This window comes from Pezoporus wallicus, unplaced genomic scaffold (genome assembly GCF_028554395.1).
Source record: "Pezoporus wallicus isolate ANWC-B61680 ecotype Strahan unplaced genomic scaffold, APGP_CSIRO_Pwel_v1 contig_14831, whole genome shotgun sequence".
In the NCBI taxonomy this organism is placed as follows: Eukaryota; Metazoa; Chordata; class Aves; order Psittaciformes; family Psittacidae; genus Pezoporus; species Pezoporus wallicus.
Window position 1 is genome coordinate 944,070 of NW_026642428.1, and position 22,143 is coordinate 966,212.

Consider the following 22,143-nt stretch of genomic DNA (forward strand, 5'->3'; position numbering starts at 1 on the left):
ACAAAACATGGGATAACTATGAAATGATCCACACTGGGCAAGCCTCCTGTTTGTTTTCAGTAGCAGAAGTGACTCAGTTTCCCCCTCTCCCAACCCAAGGAGTCAAAGCCTTGCTGTTCATCAGGTACCTGCCATGCCTCTTCCCCCTCTCTCATCATTCAGGTGGATTCGGGCTCCAGCAGAGCTGAACAGGGAGCAGGACTCTGCTTCACAAGCAGCAAATACCATGCATGGATACGTCTCTGGGATGTGGAGAGGCTCATCGTGCAGGAAAAGCCAGCTCCAGTCCCTGCGGATGCCTTCTAAGAGCTACAGATCTTCAAACTGCACTTCCCAGAAAACTGAGTTTCCCAGGATAGAGCCAAACTGCATCTTCGGCCAAGCTGGTTTAGTGACACAAGGGCTCTGTCTGGGCTGCAGCTGGAGAGCTGCTGGCCCTGCCCCTGCCTTACACAGGGCTGGTGGCTGCTGTTTGCTTTGCAGGAGAATCCTGGAATGCTTTTTGTTGGAAGGGACCTTAAAGCTCCTCCAGTTCCAACCCCTGCCACGGGCAGGGACCCCTTCCACTGGAGCAGCTTGCTCCAAGCCCCTGTGTCCAACCTGCCCTTGAGCACTGCCAGGGATGGGGCAGCCACAGCTTCTCTGGGCGCCCTGTGCCAGCGCCTCAGCACCCTCACAGGGAAGAGCTTTCTCCCAGTATCCAATCTCAGTCTCCCCTCTGCCAGTTCAAAGCCTTTTCCCCCTGTCCTGTCACCACACAAGAGACCCAGTTAAGAAATACATGATCCTCTTGCACAGCATAGAAACTTATGTAAGTACAGAGAACACACTGCTTGCTATGCTGCCCACCTTTAATACACAGCTCATCCACAGAGAGGAAAACATGGAGACAGCTCTGCACTGGTGGCAAGTCACAGCAGACAGCCCTCGTCTTCCAGACACACTAACCCAGACCTCATGCACCGAAGGAAACCAGGAGTCCTTTCTTCTGGACCTGGATGAACAGGGATAGGATTAAACAGGAGAAACGAACACGTTTAAGTGCACTAATCATGCTGCAGAAACCCCTGTTGTGCACCAAAAACAGTATGGAGTTACTTACGTTAAAGCCACAACCTCACCCTTGGCTTCACCCAACCATGGCAAAGAGGAGTTTTCATGGAGCAAAACGTATCATCAAGCTACTAAAAACAGCCGGGAATTTACCAGAATAGCTTTGTAAATGCCTTGTTCAAAGGTACAGGAATCCTTCCCAGTGGCCCGGGTTAGTCAAATAAGCCACAGAGAACTTGTATCAAAAGATTTATTGAAATTCATCAATGACAAACAGACATAAAACTCAAAAGTTTGGCTCTTCTGGGAAAAAAAAAAACAACCAACCAACAACCAACCAAAAGAAAAATAAACCAAAACTGTTGCAAATGTATTTATACAGATGAAATATTGACTAGGAAATACAAGTCACTTCTAAAGCTATTTTAAAGAGGGATATGAAAGTAAAACTGTACATTCACTAGGCATTTTCAGTCATTTTACTGACTTCCACTAGGTAAGAAAATACAACTTTGCATTAGTATCTCGTGCTTGAGTGTATGAAAAGAAACCTCCTACCCTACATGCTGAACTGCCTCCTGGCTTTAGGTTTGTAAAAAGTCTCCAAGTATATAGCACAAGTGGAAGTAGTTTCTCATCACTTCAAATCGAATAGGTGTTATATATTACAGACCAAAATAGTACACACCTTATTGAAAAGGGTTGAAACATTTTGTTTTATTACAATTGTCAGATTCATTTCACTAGTAACTCAGGGATTAGGAACACTTTTTATAGATATTTATATATATATTTAAATGCCTGCCATTTTCAGTGTCTTGGCTATACCCTAGCCAAAGGAAAAAGAACCCCCCCCAACCCCTAAATAAACAGAAAGGAAAACACAACACACAGGGCAGGGAGGAAGAGGAGGGATTGCAAATTCACCCCACAAACCAGATCCAAAGGAACACCCCCCCTCCCCCAAAAAAAACCCAACCAAACCCCAACCAAAAACCATTTGGTCACTATTTACAAACAGCAAAAGAAAAGGTACCTACAAAAGCAGGGAAAGCGTTGGCTGAAAATGGCAGTCATTGACGGACAGGCAACAAAGAAATCACTTGATCCAGATGCCATTCTCACCCCCGTTGCTGTGGGGGGATGATGCTGGGCCTCAATTTGCAGCATCCCCCAGTAATATACTTCCCATGTATTTAGTGACTGGCAGCGGTGGCAAAATCCCAACGAACCAACGCTATTCCAAATAGGTACATTTGGGGTTCTCATCCACTGATCTTCCACTTACTTTTTTCCTCTTTTCAGGATCTCAAACTATCCACTCCGATAATAAGAAACAAATTACCACTTGGTTTATACTTACTATTGCAGTTACCGGGACTAAGAGAGGGACAAAAAGAAAAGGGTTTCAAATGAAGAGGAGGAGGAGTGCCAGTAAAAATAGTATTTTATTCCCTTGCCCACCCAGTCTGCTGCTCCCTCTCGTTCCCACAGCAACATTACAATCAGAAAATAAAAAGGGGGAAAAAAAAAGGGGGGGGGGGGAATAAAGGTTGGGGGTGTGGGGAGGGGAAATACAGGGTAGAAACAGTCAAATCACAATAGGAAATTGTCAAAATAGGTTATTCAGTTTAGTCATCTTCATCTCCTTCGTCTTCAGGTTCTCGTTTTCTCTTCTGTCCCCGTTCTTCATCTGGAAGACAAAACACAAGTGGAGTTAGACGAGGGCTCCCTCACGCTGGTGAGGAATTGAGCAGGTTCAACAGGCTCCTGCTGGGGCAGCTGCCTGGCTCTCAGAGAGTAGGAGCACAGAAAAGGGGAATTCACTTTCTAAACCAGTATTTTATCTCAGGTAAAAACTGCTGCCATACCGGGCTCTTCTTCGTCTTCATCGTCATCTACCTCCCCGTCGTTGTAGCCTTCTTCATCCTCCTGCATTTGGAAAGAAAAATAGAGGATTAGAAAAGTTGGGTTTGGTGCAAGTCCTCTCCCAATCTGGCAATATCCAACAGCATTTTGCAACAGAGAGAAAGTCCTTGAAGTATCTTAACCTGAAACAAAAACAGAAGGCAGACCCTTCCCATGCACTTCCAGATGTTTCAGTGCAGAAAAAGAGGCGACCCTCACAGCTGCCTCTAGCTTCAAATCTGCAGCAAGAAAATGGTTTTATAAGTATATATATGCTGCTATGTAGCTGCAGACTTTGTTCTGATGTCCTGAGTTTGATGACCAGTCTGTAGAAGGTACGTGTTGTTCTCGGAGAGAGCTAGAACCAGGTATCTCAAGAGCCTCAGGAGCTGCTGTTGGTTTTGGGAGGAGGCTTTCAACCATTCCAGAGCATCAGTCACGTAGCTAAGGCTGTTTGGCTGAAGGACAGGTAATACAACCACCTACAGTCAAATTTCAGCCCCATCCCAATGGCTGTGCTAACAGCAAAGTCTCAGCACACCTTACAAACAAAAGCTGGACCACACAAAGAATTTAAGCATCCTGAAGGATGCCAAGGTACAGACCCAAGAAGAAACCTTGCTCTGAGAGCCTAGGGTCAGTAATTCATGTACTACTCTCTTGTCTGTAACCCCAGCCTTCAAAGGCCCCACAAACCAGACCTGCAGATGTTCCTGATGGTATTTTTGACATCACCTCAATAAACAGGATGATTTCATGTCAATGGTCACTAGATGGCAGCTGGCTCATAGACAGGCACGCCTCAAAGCCACCCCCACAGCCATGCTTCTCGAGTTAAAAAGCAAACACAGTCTTCGAGCAGTGAAAGCCTCCAATACTTGGACCATTTCTTACTCAGCTATTCCCAGTTAGAGCATACTCATTCCACACCCATTATTAACTGCATAAATCCTTACCTCCTCTTCTCCGCTCACGTCCTCCTCTTCTCCTTCCTCCTCTTCTTCCTCGTCTTCTTCGTCTTCTACTACCTGAGCGTCATCGTCATACTCCTCTTCTGTAGCCAGACAAGATCAACCACTCAGACATTTAAAGTTTACCTCCCCCCCCCCAACACTGCCACCTGAGATCTGAGCTCCTATCGACACAGGGAGCAAATTGAAAGCACTGCTCAAGGGCAGTACAGAATTAAAGCAGCTCTCCAGCTGCTAGACAGAGCTAAACGTGGTCCTGGGCCTCTTTAGCCTAGTGACAGGGTAGTGTGGCAGCTGTACCCGCAGTCTGAGCTGCTTTAGGGCTCTCAGGGCCCTGACAGTATGTGACGGCACCTCAGGACTGCTTCTGCTTCAGCTGCTGCTGTTCCCACTTCTAACATGCACTTCTGAGCCCGTGGGACTCATGCAGCTCTTCATCTGTAAGTGCCCATCTGCTCCCACCAGGGATGAGGCAGAACTTTACAAGCCAACCATGCACTGGGAACCCTCCCCAAGGGACACCCCCTCGCCTTTATACCACCAGAGCAACACAAAGGGGTCACACACCATCCATCGTCTGGGTTTGCAATCTCTTTACAAGGGGAAACAGATTAAGCCAAAACAACAAACCAGAAAGTGATTTCCAAGCTGCAGGAATGGTGTTTTGGAGGTTTTTCATGCATCTGAAAGCAGGCCCAGACTTGCGCTGTGATGAGAGCCTGTCCCTGCTGAAGGCAGCCTCTGCCAGGCGCTGCTGCAGCACTCGCTGCTCTCACCAGAGCCCACACTCAGCACTCGAGGGGAAAGTGCAAGTCCAGCTATTCTGCTTTTGCTGTGCAGCTGGGTTTGAAGAGTCTAGCAAATTCCCCAAACCCAGCCAGAAACTCATCCGACCGGTACATGGTGCCTCCGAGGGCAGTCTGCGGGGAGCTGCAATGGCACCTGCACCACACTGGGGCCCACCGTGTGTTTTCCAACACTACAGAGTTGCTCCTTTGTTAGTGCCTTTCACAGAGCTGCCCCAGGCAGACTGCAGCATGTACATTCTCCTCTCTTCTGCCTCATCTCAAGTAGCTCATTTTGCCCCCACAGAGCAGCTCCAGACTCCTACTAATGCCTTGGCTCCTTCACTGAATTCCTTGACTCAGCCCTTTTACCCATGCCTAGTCTGGCTCTCCACCCTACCCCTCTCCATCAGGCTCTCCACGACTGCTCACACTTCCCTGAGTGTACTGTTCCTGGAAAACTGCAGCGTGTGCACACCATCCTTTCCTACCCATTTCTGCTTTATGCCCTCATCCCCTGGAGTTTACTGATCCCTGAACTCTTTCAGTGTCTTCTCCTCCTGAGCCCTTTCTTCTATGGCCTAGAGATAAGACTGAGTAGCTCTTTGACGCCCTGCCCATCTCCCTTCCCCCTGTTCCTTCAGAGGACACTGAGATACTTCCATCAGTTGGAAGGAGCTGCTGAAAACACCCTTCTCCTGCCAGCAAGTCAGAACTGGAAGCAAAACATACCACAGGCAGCGTATCAATCTTTCAACTTACATACACCGAGCAGCACAAATCCACATACCGTCTTCATCTTCCTCCTCGTCGTCTAAGCCCTCCACGTAGCCCTCTGCATCAGAGTCCGGTGCTTCTTTGTCATCCCGATCTTTCACTAGAGATAAGACTGAGAAAGTAGCTCTTTCAGGCCCTGCCCATCTCCTTTCCCCTCGGTTCCTTCAGAGGACACTGAGGTACTTCTCCTTTACATCAGTCAGGAAGGAGCTGCTGAGAACACCCTTTTCTGGCCAACAAGTCAGAGCTGGAAGCAAAATGTACTAGGCAGCATATTGATCTTTTAACTTACGTACACTAAGTAGCACAATTCACATACCATCTTCATCTTCCTCCTCGTCGTCTAAGCCCTCCACGTAGCCCTCTGCATCAGAGTCTGGTGCCTCTTTGTCATCCCGGTCGTAGCCATCGAGGTATGTGAGTTGCGGGAGGAGCTTGAACACGTTTTCTCTGTAGTCGTTCAAGTTGGTTACCTCGCAATTGAAAAGATCTAGACTCTTCAGGTTTTCTAGCTTCTTCTGCAAAGAGAGAGAAGTCTCAAGTTCAGGGTTACAAAAACTAATGCAACAGCAGTCAGAGTGCATGTGCTCAAGAGCTTCCCATGATAAAAAGGTCATTTGGGGTTCTGTCTGCTAAGCTGGCATGGACCAGAAATGTGCAAAGCCTGACCAGTGCTGTTTCAGTACCTGAGAGTGGAAAATGCTCTCTCTCAAGTTTAGTATCTCACAGGTAGAAGACTGATGTTTGGAAATATCACTGGGGCTGGAGAGGGCTTGGAGCAATCTGCTCCAGTGGAAGGTGTCCCTGCCCATGGCAGGGGGCTGGAACTGGATGAGCTTTATGGTCTCTTCCCACCCAAACCAGTCTGGGATTCTAAGAAATTGAATAGGAGTAGGAGATGGTGTGCATTGCCCACAGACCTCCAAAGTACTAACAATAAAAGCACAAGCAGTTGAGAATTTGTATCAGATCTTATGAAATACCTCCCTTCTGGAGTTTAGCGTGTAGAGCAACAGTGACAGCAAGAAAACAATAAGCCTGAAACCGGGAGCAGCAACAATCCTTTCTCTCATTTGTTTGCTACATGACTTTTAACAGCTCTGTTCTCCCCTTCCGCTGCAGGAAAGGAGATCCAAGATGATAACTGCTCCTTGAGACATTTTAAAAGGAAGCATTTGGGAAATAAGCATGAAGCAAACCTCTTCATTTCTAGAGAGCAAAGGGCACACAAACCACAAACTCAAAAACAGCACCGCTAGAACGGACACTTGGGTGCTTTCTGGAACTTGACATCAATTGGAATGAACTGCAACCTGGCAAACCTGATCTCAGCACTTGAAATAAGAGGTATAATGACCATGAGGAGGAGAGGTAATGGAAACCAGCAGCAACCACTGCACAGCTGCAGCAAGCAAGCCCAGTACGGAGGCACATGGGCTGGTATTTTTGACCCAGCGCTCCAGGGAGAACACACCAAGCTCAAGCAGAGTATGTGGAGACAGCCCCACAGCCCACATCAGCATGGAAAGCCGTGGTGATTCCCACAGCACCCACGGGCAGAGCCCAGTCCCGGCAGCCACTAGAGGGAAGCAGCCGCTCGCTGCCGGCACAGCCCCAGGGCAGGGCGGAGGGAGAGCCCCGGGGCAGGCTGAGCCCACAGCAACCTGGCCTGAGAGATAAGCCCCAAAGACACCCCACCACAAGTTTCTGCGGGCTTTCCAAGCCCATAATGCCTCTACTCATCACAAAATGGGGTTTGTTCCACTCTGTATCGCATCAACTTACCAGAGGTTCTATTGTACCGAGATCTTTTATTTTGTTGCCGCTTAGATTTAGATGTGTGAGGTTTGGACACTTTTCTGCCAACACTTCCAGTCCTCCTGAGATTCTGTTGTCGCTTAACTCGAGCTGAAAGGCACAGAAACCTCTTGAGTTTTTAGTGCAAACACGGATCACAAAGCAGCGTGGTCAGCTACATCACTTTTTACATGAGCAGCACCTTTACAGATGCAGTACAGTGCAAAGAGGGAGCGATATGACACAGGACACTGTATTTACCTTCTTAAGTTTGTTTAACTTTGGTAAGTTTGCAACTGAGGTTAAGCCTACGTTGATTGTACTTAAGAATTCCAGCTCTTCAAACTCATCTGTAAGGCCTTCGATTTTGCCTTCGTATGACCTGCAGTTGTCAAGAACGAGTTCTTTAACCTGCAAAGACAACACCACAAACAACACATGAGACGTTCTGTCCTGCACGGAAGATAAAGATATCCCTCACAAGCAAAGAATGACACAGATGAGGTAAAACTGAAAGGAATTCTGGTTTAGCAGTGTTTCAGGAACACAGGTATTGGGCTTTGCTACAGCTGCCTACCCTTTATTGTTCTATCAACGATATGAACAGTTCAAACCCATTCATCCCGGCTTACTCGACGTGGTGGTTAGAAGCAGCACTGTCTCTGGTGATTGCAAGCAGTGAGTATCCTAAGGAACACGAAACCAATCTATTTATTTCTAAGCTCACCTACAACTTTGACACTCTGTACAACTGGTCCTATTACAACCTATCAGCAGTTGTTAAAATAGCTTCTTTCTTAGTGTAAAACACTACTTGAGCTTTTCAAGAGTGAAGAGTGCGCTCACACACTCTCGAAACCTGAAGCTTGTACTGGTGATCCTAAACCAGGTCCTGCTGGAGTCAGACCTCAAGCCCTCCTGTTAGGACAGCTTAATGATGGCACTACAGGGAAAGATGTTCACAGAAGCAATTCCTTTCCTGGGGAACTACAAGGGATGTGTCAGCTGGTGCTGGCAGGGAGGTTCAGAGAGCATCCTTCTGCTGCAGCACTGCACCTCTTATCTCCCTCACCCTGCTGCGGTGGGGAGGCTCAAAGGGAGAGGTGAAGATAATGCCCCCATGGGGCTGAGCAGCAGAGGAGCTGCCTGACAGCCAAAGCTGACAGCCCCAGCAAGTAAACCCAGGCTTTTGTTGTTTTTAAACAGAGCACCACTCTTCTTGCAGGTGTGATCTTCAACGGACACAGAACAACAGCATCGATGCAAAAGAGCCCCTAAATACACCCCACCCTGAATAAAACTGCTGTTTTTCACCCTAAGCTAGGTCAGACTTACGGGATTCGAACCCCTTAGCTGCTAATGTGAGTCTCTGGGGAAGCTCTGCCGCTGAGGGCTGTGACTCCACAGGAAGGGCTCACCCATGTGGGGAACACCCATAGACTGTGTTGTAATGGACCTTAAAGCTCATCCAGCCCCAACCCCTGCCATGGGCAGGGACCCCTTCCACTGGAGCAGCTTGCTCCAAGCCCCTGTGTCCAACCTGGCCTTGAGCACTGCCAGGGATGGGGCAGCCACAGCTTCTCTGGGCACCCTGTGCCAGCACCTCAGCACCCTCACAGGGAAGAGCTGTCTAATGTCTAATCTCTATCTCCCCTCTTCCAGTTTCTGTGCTTTTTCTGACATCTCTCCCAGGAAAACCCACCCTTCTGTGTGTGCTACAGACTCCATCCCATGCACAAGGTCTGTTTACAGGATTGGAAAGGGAGGGAATGCTGCTTTACACTGGGGACGGGATAAAAGGAAGTCTGCAGGAGCGGCGTATGCAGAACCATGAAGCAGCTCTTCACACCATGGACAGTTAATATGCAAATACTTAATTTTCTTAATTTTTTTTTATGAGTGTAATCCCACTGCACAGAGAAGAATCCTGTGTAGTTTTTTAGCTCCAAACAACATCCCTAGGTTTCTAATTAAATCCCCGCACTGAAGTCAATAGGGAAGGGAGCCCAAAGCAACACGAGAGCACAAGTGATTCATTGAGTAGGAGGATCAGCGTTAGACAGGAAATACATTTTCCAAGACTCCACAATTTTCCTAGAAGAATTCTGATAGGGAATGACTACACAATAGTCTTCCTGAAGAATTTTAGGCTGGTTAGAAGGACTCAAAGACCAAGTCAAATGCTCCTGATCCCAATTACATCTATTCCAGTGAGGGAGAGAAAGAAAAACCAATCAAACTGCAATAAAGCCTTCTTGCTTTGAAACGCAGACAGCAGGAAAGCCATTCTCTAGGCAAACAAACGTATCCCCTGCCTGTAACAGTATTCAAGTATCAGGATCCTCCAGCGAGATCAGTGTGGGGACAAACAGTTTGCTCTGTCATCTGCTTCACAACACAGAGCTCCCGCCAAAAAAGAAGTTAAATACAAGAAGCACCACCCCAAACTGAGCCCATCCAGCAGCTACTTTCCCCCCTATCTGTGTCCCTCCTCACCAGCACAGCACGGCCCTGCCTGCCCCGTTATCATCCCTGCCCAGCGAGGCGGCTCATCCGAGCACCCACCTACAGACACGGAGCAAGGAGGGCAAAGGAGCCTGTGCTGCAGGAGAGGCTCTCTGCAGAAAGGGCCTGGTCTCCATACAGGAAGCTACTGCTGGTGCAGAGCACAAGGTCTTTTTTTTGCCCCATCATCTCCACAAAGGAAGTTTGCAAGAGCACACGTAGGAAGATGAAGCAAGGCAGGAGGGAGTTCAGGGAGGGACAATGCTCGCAGCTGCAGCAGCCAGCACAGCGTGGAGTCAGAACTGGCCCTGAGCTATGCAGCAGACCAAAGGCACGGAGTGAAGCAGCACCTAAACCTCACAGCGAGAGAGTAAGTGCATCTGCTCGTACCCCAGGAGGTGGGACATCCATCCCTTCATCCTCCCCAAGGATGGAGGAGAGGCAAAGGGGGAACTGGACACAGCTCCCTCAGGGGTAGAGATTTAAGGGGGAGCTGGAAAAAAGCCATGGATGCGTAAGAAAAAAAAACCTTAATTTGCTTCTACTTTTAGTTTGCTTTTTAAGGCTGTCGTGGTTTAAACCCAGTCAAAGGCTTTACAGAAAACTTTGATACAGAACTGCCATGTTCTCTTCACTGTGCCCAGCACCAAGATACTGGGCAATGGTACAGTCAGAACGACTCCATGGGGAAACTATAATGGAATAAATCTGGCCACGTTTGCAAGTGGTAGAATTGAAGAGCTTATTTAGGAAGGAGCAGAGCACAGGCTCCCATTGCTCCACACGTTCAGCCACAGCAACATACTTTCAGCGCTGATGTGGTTAGAGGTGTATTAAACACACTGAACTGCTTCTGAATGAATGCGATTACACAAAGTAAAGCTAAAATCAAAATTAAGATGGCTTTAACTTCTAGATTTAAGCATCCCATAGAAAATACATGTGCAAAAGGAGGATGAACAGAGCATGGGCCTTTTCCCCACTCACTGCCACGTGCACGCTCACTGCCGCGTCAAACCCAATTCTCCTGCACACAGTACAAGCAGTACAAACTACACCAGCTCACAGAGTTGTTGTAAGTATTCAAATGACCCACAGTCTCTCAGCCTGCAAGTCCTCTGCACCCTGCTTTCCTCCCCTTCCACTCTGACCTGCCTTCTCCTCAAAGGCCTGCTGGTTTGCAGCTATCTGGAGAGGCAGTGTTGTTGCCCCCCTTATTAACAGGGCACCTTTCCAACAGGCTGGCTGCTGCACAGAGGTCTCTTCTCCAACCTTAGCCCCCCTTGTGAGGATGTTGGGCCTCATCCAGGCACACTACAGCCCTGACAGCGAGCACATAACTGCGTCAGTATACAGAGAGGGAGAAGTGGAAAGGTGACCTTAGTAAAGCTACATTCCATCTAAACCAGCTCACTGCCACAGAAGTATGACAGAAGGACTAAAATCCTATTCCTTGTTTGTTTTTCAGAAGTCTTTGTAATCTTAAGGAAAATTCCAGCTCCTGAATCACTCTCCAAACATCTACTGAGCTTCCCTGAAAACACCCAGTAAGACGACAGTTTTTACATCTCTTTTCTCATCTTCTGTCACCAAAACACAGAACAAACTTTTGCCTGATGCAAGCAGCCTGGGCGAGCACCCTTTGAGTCCTGTTGTATACCTGAAGGAGATGAGCAAGCCTCTGCTGGTCTGAACCAATTCAGTTGTATCACACTGCAGCCTCTAATACTATAGACACGTAGATGAGTAGTCAGAATTAGGGAGGACAATCAGAACACATGTGGAGAGAGAAGCTAAGGGAGTAAGTGTCCTCAGCTAATCTGCGCTTAGCTGCATCAAAGACAAGATACAACTTTGTTACCCTTATCACTGCCTATACCACAACACATAAGCAAATCAAAGCACTAACTGGAGCAAGTACCAATGTAAGTGCTAGTACAACCATGTAACCCATACTTATCTTCCCCAAAACTTGCTGTTTAGTGAGGAACACTGGAGGAGCAACAAACCACAGGCAACACACCACTGCAAACACCTCAATACTCACCTAAATAGCCATGAAGGCACCTGCAGGGGAACATCTAGCAGGAAACCTACCACCCAGGTTGCCAGGTTGGTTCCCATAGCACATACCCTTGTCTTCGACAGCACTTGTGATAAGGCACCACCAGGTGCCGGGGTAGGGATTGTTCAGCTTCAACTGCTGAGTGTTCCTCACCCAGCCTGCCCTCTGCCTGGTTCTCTGTACCCCTGGGGTGGCCCATGGCTCTGCTGCCCCTGTTCCCCCCTTGGTTTGCTGGGTGCCATCTGCCAGAACAGGTGCTTTCTGGTTGCCTCCTGCTCTTGCTCGAGTGTTGCTCTGTGGTTTGCTGGTATCAGCCCTGCTTTCAGCAGCCACACGTAAGCAAGGAGGTTGCTGCTTCTCCAACACACTCTTCAGACCATGTGCCCTGGACCCGCTCTGCTGTGGTCATCCCCGGTTCTATTTCTGATGGTCCCAGACACTTTCAGCACATGACATCACTTCTCTCTTAGCACATACTGCACTGTTACTGTGGATTACAGCATCCCGGGCATCTCTTCACGACCTCCACGACATCACACTCTACATTACTGCCTCCTTGATAACCACGGACTCTTATCCGCGCTTCCTACTACGGTTACTGCACTAAGCTGCGTTCCCAAATGCATATATGACACCCTTAATATAGCCATGGGGTCTACTGAGAGACTCCAACCTGTTCCTAGGGTAAGGACAAACAACCATGGATGGGTAAGCAACCACTGGATTTCCTAGGATTCATCACTGGTGACATCTGGGGCTCGCTCACTGTGCACAGTTCCTGGCACACCTGCCCCTGCCTCCCTGAAGGGACTGCACTCTCCAGTTAGCAACACAAGCACAATCAACACAACATAATTACACACAGACAACTATTAAGCCACACATTTTACCACCTTAACCTTAAATCTGCATTTCCAACCTAACAGGTAGAAAGGCGAAGTCTCTCCTTCAGAAAGCCTCCAACCCACGGGAAGGGAGATCTATGACCTTGGTACTAAGTTCCCAAATCCCAGCCTGTAACTGAAGGCTTAACAAGGTGACAGAAGGACATGGCTGTGAATATGATTTTAAAAGATAAAAGGCAAATTTACAAGTACAAATACCATTCCGCAGGCTTTAAAAGCAAGAACAGCAAAGGCTGCAACATCTCACTTCCAGCACAATGGACCAGATGCTTTTGAAGTGCACATTGCATATGGTACCCCAAGGACAGGAATATCCCGCTATGTGGCATTCTTACTGAAAAAAGCAGGTAAAGATGAGGGTGTCAACTCTTGTCTTGCACAGCTCCCAAACAAATGATCCAGAGGAGCACAAGTAGGAGTCCTTCAGACCTCTTAATCCAGTGGAAACCTCACTTAGAACAGGGCAGAGCTGTGGAACGGAAGGAGGGAAGGGCAAGGGAAGCCTGTTGTGGAAACTGGAAGCAAAGTCCAAAAGACTTCTGAAAGCAGAGACAGTTTTATTCTCTCCCAGATGCAAAACACTTCTTCCAAGACATTTGGCCTCTGTCTTCAGCGGTTTTGTGGTCTCAAAAGCCTGCACAGTCCATGCAAAGCCTTGCACTGCTCCACAGGAAAGAATGACCACTGATGTCTACTGCAACCAGACTGCCAAGAGTTGTGTGAGTTCCTGTGGCGTACTCTAGATCTGTACTCATGCACATCTGGGGATCCCCGAGCAGAAATGGATCTCCTCAGGTTTCTATGCCATTCAGTTTGCTCAAGCACGTTTAAGAGAAGCCAGCCCTCCAGTCACAATGTTCTCATTTGCTGGGGAAGGCACGGGTTTGACAAAGCTTAAGGTAACAGCCCAAGTCTTGCAGGAGCTCATCCCTCATGCTTAGATCCACAGTGATGGGAAGGACAGGATGTTCTCCACCCTCATGCTACAAGCTTCCCCTGAAGTTACTACTGCAGGAGATACGTATTGCATGAATTTCCATGTCAGATACTATCTGGAAGGTGACTAGGCCAACAAATGCTTGACAAACCCTATTTCACACCTTGGGCTAACAAAGCTGCTCTGAAGCCTCAAAGACACAAAGCAACTTCTGCTCTAAGATGATCAAGAGAAAGTAACCAACTTGAGGAACTGAACTTTAATGTATTTTTTAATAAAGACAGCACCATATGCCATTTGCCACCTGCATTCAAGACTGATCTCTAGCTACGTTAGAGCCCCCTGTGATACAAACACAGGGCAGAGGTCCAGCTCCTGGTGGAAAGCAGCACGTTAACAACCCCCTTGTTCAAATCAGAGCAGCTACTGGGCTGCTGCACATGAGCTCAGACCCACCTTAGGGGCTCTTCAGCTTTCTCCCACCCCTGGCATGCTGCCCGCAGGCAGGCAGGGTCAGAGGCAGGTGCCGTGGCAGCCACTGCACTGGCTCCACGCCACGGGGGACTCCTCTTCCATGGAGCAGTCCCCAGCTGCTCCTCCTGGGCAGCTCAGTGAAGATGCTCCGGGATGAGGATCTGTCCACAGAGAGAAGTCAATTTAATAGGGATGGGAAAATTCCAATAGAGTTGACATCTTCTTCCTCCCCTGAGATGCACAAGTAAAAAGCAAACCAGAATAAAGGCAGGCAAGTTTTTTTCCTTACCAAACCAATCTGTGATTTGGGATTTTAAGTCCTTTCTAGGCTTTATTACAAGTATCTGAGATTTAACCTACAGCACATGTCTTAAACTAGATAGCTAAGGACCACCTATTTAGCACAGGCTCTGGTCATCACTGCATTGAGCAAAGAACCTGCCAATCTTGGGGCAGGGAGAAACTGTGAGCAAAAAATGGCCACGTAACACAAAACACTTCCCTCGAGGTACAGGCAAGACGCAGAGCAGCCCGAGCACTTGAGAACTGCATTAGCAGGGGCAGTGACTGACAGCTGGGGAGGACAGGATGGGATTAGCAAGTCTACCTTGTAATTGTGAGCACTGCTCCATTACCACCATCATGGATACCATGTCCAAGCGTCGCTGAATGCCAAACGCCTGTCAGGACTTCAAAGCAGTTCAGGCCCCAGTTTATGGGAATTCCCCACAGGCTGAAGTTTATAGGATTTTCCCCACCTGGAACAAAGGTGTCCCTTCCACCAGCACACTGGCCTCTCTGATACTGAGCAATTCACAAGTGCTGAACACAACAGCTTCCAGCACAGCCTGGGTCAACAGCGACCTGCTCCACTTCCAGCTCTTTTGCCTATTTTAGACCACTTCAACCAAGCTGGAACTCCCAAATTCTTGCAAGAAGGTCACGTGAAACTACTACCGGACCTCAAAATTCATCTAGGGTTGCTCAAAATGATACAACCCCAAACTTTCGTATTAGAAGTCCTCTTCTGCATCTCTTTCCTGAAAACTCCCAATACCTCTGAACACTTCATCAGAGGGTTTTAAAGCCCAAAATTAAACTTCCAGCATTGTACTGATACAGTTTTGGTGCCTCTCATATTTTTCACTACGAACACCACTACGCAGAGATCCTGTTACTGCTGTCCCTGAACTATAATGCCACGGTTCTCATACAGGTTTACTCTCTGTCTGTATCCCAGCAAGAGCTTTGTATTTAATTTAGTTGATCCATCAATCACATGATAAAGGAACTCAGATTTACCCCAGGGTGCAATAAAGGACTTGCGTGAAAACATTTGCTTAGGGACTGCGATGCAGTGACAACAGGGGCATGTCTGCAGACATCTGTCACAGTTTGGGCTCAAGCAGCTTGTTAAATCACTGTACCCAAGTTCAAAGTGATGCAGTAAAGTACCAGTTTAAAGCCACCTTTTAAAGTCCCCTCAGGCTGGGCTCCCTCTGGGCTCCCTCCCACAAGGATGAGCACAGTTGGTGTCCTCTTTCTCCCGGCCACAATATGTGTATGGTGGGCTCTGCATCACCCCTACCCCGGCAAAGGGAAAGGAGCAGGGGAGGAGAGATGGCAAATTAGTTGTTTTGTTTGTTTGACTGCTGTTGTGTGCCGTTTATTTATTTCTTTAAGTCAAACCTGCTCTGTGTTCAGAGGCAGCTTAAGGACTGCTTGCACAGCTCAGAAAAAATCTGGCTCGATATCAATACATTTATTTTTTACTCCCCTCTTATATTTTACATAGCAGAGCTATAAACCCTGAGAGCACTACATATGGCTCCGACTCATTTTACGTGCCTTTGCTCTGTTCTATGAGAAATTAAAGGTCCAAGTGAAACACGTGAGTGGCAGAAGGGTGAAGAGGCTTGGCAGTTCTGGCTACACCTTTTATCTAATTATGAGGCATCTCCAGCACTCAAGAACTTCCAGAAAGACAAAGGCAGATTATTCTTCCTCAAACAAGGAATCCCCCCAATCAAGAAACCCTGTGAGTCACACAAATACACTTTCACACATTTACAAGGGTCAGTACAGCCATATGCATAAGCAACACAGTAATTAACGAATGGAGAACACGCTCCAGTGACAGGGAAAGCTGTTTCATTCAAAAGCATGTAGCTACTTTCCAGGTTTGTTTCTACTGTTAGCAGCATAACTCTGTAAGAACTCCAAATATTTCTGGTTGAAATATCTGATTAAATGGCTTGATCTTTGCATTAAGTGTTTTTTAATATTCACATTAATGTTACTTGCTTCTCTTTCCTTCAACTGGTATCATCTCGCTCTGCTCCTGGCTGGGGAGAGTGACTCTGCCTGGTCCCTTCAGCTCCACGTCTCGCTATCTCTGTGTTTGACAAACAGAGCGTCTGATACCACATCCCAAGTGCTCTTCATTCACTGCCAGCTATTATTAAATAAACCAGAAGCAAAACATAAGATCCCACTGCACCTTTAATTCAGAAACTCTTCTGTTAGAAGCATTTAGCTGAGCCACTGTTTGTTCGGCTGCACGTACTCTGAATTGCCCTCAGCAACAAAGAGACACACATAAAAAAGGAACACTGCATTTAAATGAAGACTAATTTTAAGAGCTGCATATTTAATAGAGAAAGCAGTCCCTGAAGATGTCAGCTGCTGGAGGAATGCATTGGCAAGTCATACTTGAGAAAAGATAAGCTTTTCCTAGGGGGTTTTATGGCTTTGAAGGGAAAGAGTTCACTAGACCAAGTCGATGGACAAACGAGTGCTCACAGAGAGCACAACTTCTACACAGTGGTGTAAAGGAAAACCACTGTGGCTTTTTTTTCCCCTCGCTGGAAGTATTTCAAAGGTCATGCTTACATACACAAGGGCTTCAGGACTCATTTTAGCAACGTAATAAAAAACTACAGGCTATGTATTTACTAGCAGTTTTGTCTGAAGGATAGCAAGAGAGGAGACAGGGACAAACTGTATGCAGAACAAGCCCAGCAGTGTCACACAAATAGCCGAGAAGCGCCCATCACTCCGAAGCACAACAAAACCATCACTGCTCTCTATTCCCTCTTGAGACTTGCACCTCGCTGCACACACAGAGGGCTCGGTTCATGGAGCTGAGCTGTTTGTCAGTCAGGACTGCTGAAAAGCTGTCACGCGTTCCGCAAATGGCAAGCCCGGCTCGGTGGGTGGTGAGGAGAGGACCTCCCTTCCTCCTTTCCTTTTCCTCTTTTCCTCCCTTCCTGGCACCCCAGGCGAATCCTGCTCCCTCCCAGGCACAGCACAGGAATTCCAGCAGTGCCTGGGATCCTGGTGTGCCAACCAGAACCACCCCCAAAACCCTTAAACCTTCCCTGACTTCTAATTCATTCAGAGAACGTTCAAGATGCAGCACCCATGCCCCTTTCACAGGTCCAGTTCTTAATTTTCAGGCTTCTCCAATTGTACCTGTACCAGTAGGAGGACGGGGGGAGTAATCCGTAGAATGAATGAAATGGGAAGATTCAGCCAACATAAGCCTCATGGGATGTAAAAATTTAAGAGAGCAGCCACCGATACTCATGCCATCATTCAGTGTACACTTAAAGATGCACCACTGACACAGACAAAAAGCTCTTTTAAATACAGCAATAAATAAAGATATTTTTAAAGTCCTAAATCCCTGCACATGATTAATGGTACCTTGAAACACTCAGGAGTTTTTGGTGTACCTTTAGAGCAGAACAGTGGAAAGGTATATTCTATTTATTGATATAGAATACTCAAATCCTAGCTAGCTGTGGATTATAACAGCTAGGCTTAACCCTGGAAGGTGTGTACTAAGAAGCTTTCTTTTTTCCCCTTGTTTCAACAACTTGTTTCACTTAGTGGGCAGGACAAAAACCTGTCTTTCTTCGGGAGATGTGTTTCTTGATGGCCTACAACACAGTTACATCAGCCAAACCTGCTGTTTCTCTTCATGCACTTTCATCAAGCCAGAGCTGGACACGCACCTGAATCATACAGCAGATTTGGTAACTGTGACTGTACTTTACATAGTGCTGCTTAAAGGAGAATGCTCAAGAGATGAGGGTTAAATAAATGAAAATCTACCCTTGCTACTTTTGAGCAGCATCACAGAGAAGTGGGAAAATGAGGCAATGACTTCTAGTCCCACTGGTTTTCAATTCTATGCTCACAGCTCCTTTAATATGCTTAAAACTTAGTCCAGGTTAAGAGAAGAGAATTTGCCTGGTCAGCCCAGCAGTCAGCTCTGAAACTGGTCTGAAACGCAGTGAGGACAGCTCACACATCACCAGCCTGATACTGCAGGCTGCAGTCCCTCCAAGACTAACATCCATCCACCCATCCATCCGGATACTCATTACAGACACTTGAATCTGAAAACTCAGCACCCTGAAAAGCAGCTGTTGCACAAACTTAGGAAGTTTCCAAAGGGGACAGCTACTTCTTGGGCCATCTCTGCCCTGCTGGCAGCTCAATCAGCAGTTAAGTGATGCAAGTCTGCAAAACCCCACGGTAACCCGCACACGCCGCAGAGGCTGTACGTGCTGATCTCATGGCACCCCAGACACAACCTATCCCACTTTGTTCACATCTCCTCCCATTCTGAGGTTGCTCAGACTGAGCAAAGTTAAAGAGTCTGTATCTGCACCCATATACAAGACCAGAGTATTTTATAAATGCAGGTTTTAAACTCTTTACAGCTCTCACAAGTATCACAACAAGGAACTCGCTTGAGGAAAAAAGCCTTTTTATTTATAATCTTCATGAGTATAGATGTTCACATCCCATTTCCCCTCAGTGTTAAAATCTCCAGAAGCCCAGTGAGAAATCAGACTGACAAGTAAGTTTGAAAGTGCAACAGTCAGAACTGTAGGAAACTCTCACTGTTACCATCAGTATTTTACCACTGCCACAGTTTTGAGCTGATGAAGGACTAAATCCTCAGTCCGAATGAACCAGTGAGTTGCTGTAAACCAGAGAAGATGAGTGTGGGGCACAATGTCAAAAGCCCATCTCTGTGTCCCAGGGTTAAGAGTCTCAGTCCTGAACCTGTTCCACAGTCTTTGCATTTTACTAATGAGTTTACAAAGGGGATGAACAAGAATGGCCACAAATAAACCCAGGAGAGCCCCCCCCCCCCCAAGGCCAGAGGTTCTACCACCACAGGCTGCTGGTTCTGAAAGAAACCCATGGGAAATAACTGTATCTGACCCATTTCCAGCAGGCAGTTAATTATAATTAGAAAAACCACATTGATAAGGTAAGCAGAGTGACAAAGGCTGATGGGATAAAAGGTTGAAATTTCTGGGCACAAAGCAGACGCACAACCTCAACTCTGGCTGTACAACACACAGAAAACCAGATTTCAAGCATCAAAACCCCAGAGCTCTCACCAACGCTGAACTCATATAAAAATGGAGGGAGAATCAATCCGCTATAACCCACTTCAGGACATTTATATTATGTTTTATTAGCCAACACGTAACCTTTCAGGATGACTTAAGCGCTCAAAGCAGCCAGCTCAGCTGCACAGCACCACACAAGAAGTGTATGAGGCAGACCAAGCTCTAACAGACCAATCTGTGCTCAGAAAGAACCACACCGCCTTATCAACATCCTATTATCTTTGATTTACAAAAAGTCATGATCCCCTATGCTCTGATAAGAGGCTATATCAGATGTACCACAAAACCGGAGCGTATACAGGGTAGAACTCCCAAACCAAGTATATTCATGGTTATTTTCACTGATATTTATTTACATTGAGCTTAAGAGTTTGAACATAATGATCCTACCTATCAAAGCAGCAACCAGGGAAAACAATTCACAGCACCATCCCGTTCATGCCCACAGACTTCCTAAAATCCATAGGTAAATGACATCGGCATTAGGCTCGCTTCTAACCCCCAGTTCCAAGTCTTTTAGCTAAAGCCTTCGGTGGGTTTAGCCGGATTTCATTTTAAGAGGTACTGTAAAGAAACAAGGCTTCAAACCGTGCACGTAATGCTCCCCGGCACACGTGCGCACATCTGTAATTAATGGCTCTAAACAGAACTGTTCCCAGTTGGCATCTTTATCCCCCCTTCAGATGGAACTAGAAAGCTTTGGCTAAGGGAGGAGATGACCTCGGGAGGAAGGATACACAGGACTTGCTGACAGAGTTAAAGGCCAGCAGGTAAGAAGTGGTGACAGGTTCAATAAGCCTTAGGTTACAATGAACTGCTGCCGATTGCCGAGTGACCGAGGGACAGAACCCCCGCAGATCACAGCGCTCGCAACTTCCTACGGCCTAACACAGAGCACAGCAAAACCAGACCAAAACCCAAGCGTAGTTTATACCTAGCACACTTTGGATCAAGTCTCCAAGCCGCAGCTCTGCGTTTAAAACGCTAAATAAGCCTCCAGCAGTAGGAACGATGAAAATCGACCGGAAATAGAGAAAAAAGGCCTAAAAAATCATTAAAAATAAGGATAATTAAAACCCAGGAGCTCCATAGGCACAGACCTCCCTTCCCGCAGGGCCCTGCCCAGGAAGAAGGCGTTCTCCCCGCTCCCTGCCCGGGGGCACCTCACACCATCGGGGCCCGGTCCTCACAGCATGGGGGGGGGTCGGCCTTTACCTTCCCCCCCCCCCCATTCCCACAGCGGCCCCCGCGGAATGAAATCCAAAAAATAATTAAAAATAATAATAATTAAAAATGACAATTGGGGGGGGGGGGAGGCGCCTTTTTTTACCCTCCTGGCTCGTCCCGCCGCGGCCGTCACAAGCCTCCTCCCGCCCCGCGCTCGGCGACAAAATGGCAGCCCCGGCGGCTGGCAGTCATGTCGGAGAGGGCGCCCGCCCGTCCGCCCGCAGCGCCGAAGGGGAGGCCCCCTCCGCCCATGTCGCACCTCCACACACCCGCGGGCACAGCCACACCGGGCGGGAGGGAGGGAGGCGGCCGGGATGGGGCTCCCCTCACGGCTCCGAAGCCAGCGCCCGGCCGTTCCCTCGCTGCGGCTGAGGAGGAGGAGGAGGAGGAGGAAGAGGGAAGCGAGGGGAGGAGGGGGGGAGGCAAAAAACATGGCGCCGCGTCCTACTTGCGGTGTGGCGCTGGCAGCGCGGGGCCAGCGGCGGCCCGGCGGGGCGGCCTCAGTGTGCCCCCCGCGCCCCAGCCACGGGCCGGGGCTCAGCCTCACGGCCCGCCGGGGACGGCGGCCTGTGCCGCGGCGGTGGCGGGAGCCCTCCTCCCCTTTCCTTCTCCCGTCCTCCTCCTCCTGGCCCAGGAGTTTTTAAACTTTAAAGCGCAGGGTACCTCGGCCTGCCCGCCTTTGTCCCCCGGACACCGCGCTCGGCCACCGGCAACCCGCGGGGCCGCGTCCCGCCGCCTCGCCTCCGCCCTACCCCCAGAGAGGTACGTTCCCCCCCTTCTTCCCCTTTCCCCTTCCGCGGCGGGGCCCGAGGCGCACCTCGCCCTCCACGGCCATTATGCAAGGGCCTGGCGGCGGCGGCGGCCCCGCTGCCCTGGCGACCCGGGTTCGAGCCCCGCCAGGCGGGTTGGGGGCCGCGCCTGCTCCGCTCTGTCGTCCGTCCCCCCCCCCACCACCACCTCCGCCACCAGCTCCATCGCGGCGGGGTTGAATTATGATCATTAACATTGTGTTATTAATTTTTTTTGTCCTGACAAAGTTTTTCTCGCTCTCTCGTTTATTCCGCCACACGCGGAACAACAACCTGAAGTCCGGCCCCAGGGGAAACGGGGGGGGGGGAAACGGAGGAAAAGGGAAGAGAAGGAGGGGGGGGGAAGAAGAGAAAAACACGCACACGCACACATCCAGCCTTTTTGTGCGTGTGTGGGGATGGAGGGGGTGGAGAGTGCGTGTATTTCGTGCCAGAATTTATTATTATTATTATTAATTCAAGTCGCGCTGTATTTGCCCCCCCCCCCCCCCC

At 48.4% G+C, this 22,143-nt stretch overlaps 1 protein-coding gene across 1 annotated transcript; it reads right to left on the reverse strand.

The window, feature by feature from the left end:
- Positions 1–1,289: 1,289 nt before the first annotated feature.
- On the reverse strand, positions 1,290–21,692 carry ANP32A (acidic nuclear phosphoprotein 32 family member A). The gene is made up of 8 exons (XM_057430496.1): positions 21,660–21,692; positions 7,553–7,702; positions 7,280–7,402; positions 5,814–6,012; positions 5,508–5,606; positions 3,918–4,015; positions 2,925–2,985; positions 1,290–2,746 (listed from the first exon to the last, which is right to left on the reverse strand). The coding sequence occupies exons 1-8, from the start codon at positions 21,675–21,677 to the stop codon at positions 2,685–2,687; spliced, it is 810 nt and encodes a 269-aa protein (XP_057286479.1). The 5' UTR covers positions 21,678–21,692; the 3' UTR covers positions 1,290–2,684.
- Positions 21,693–22,143: the final 451 nt, after the last annotated feature.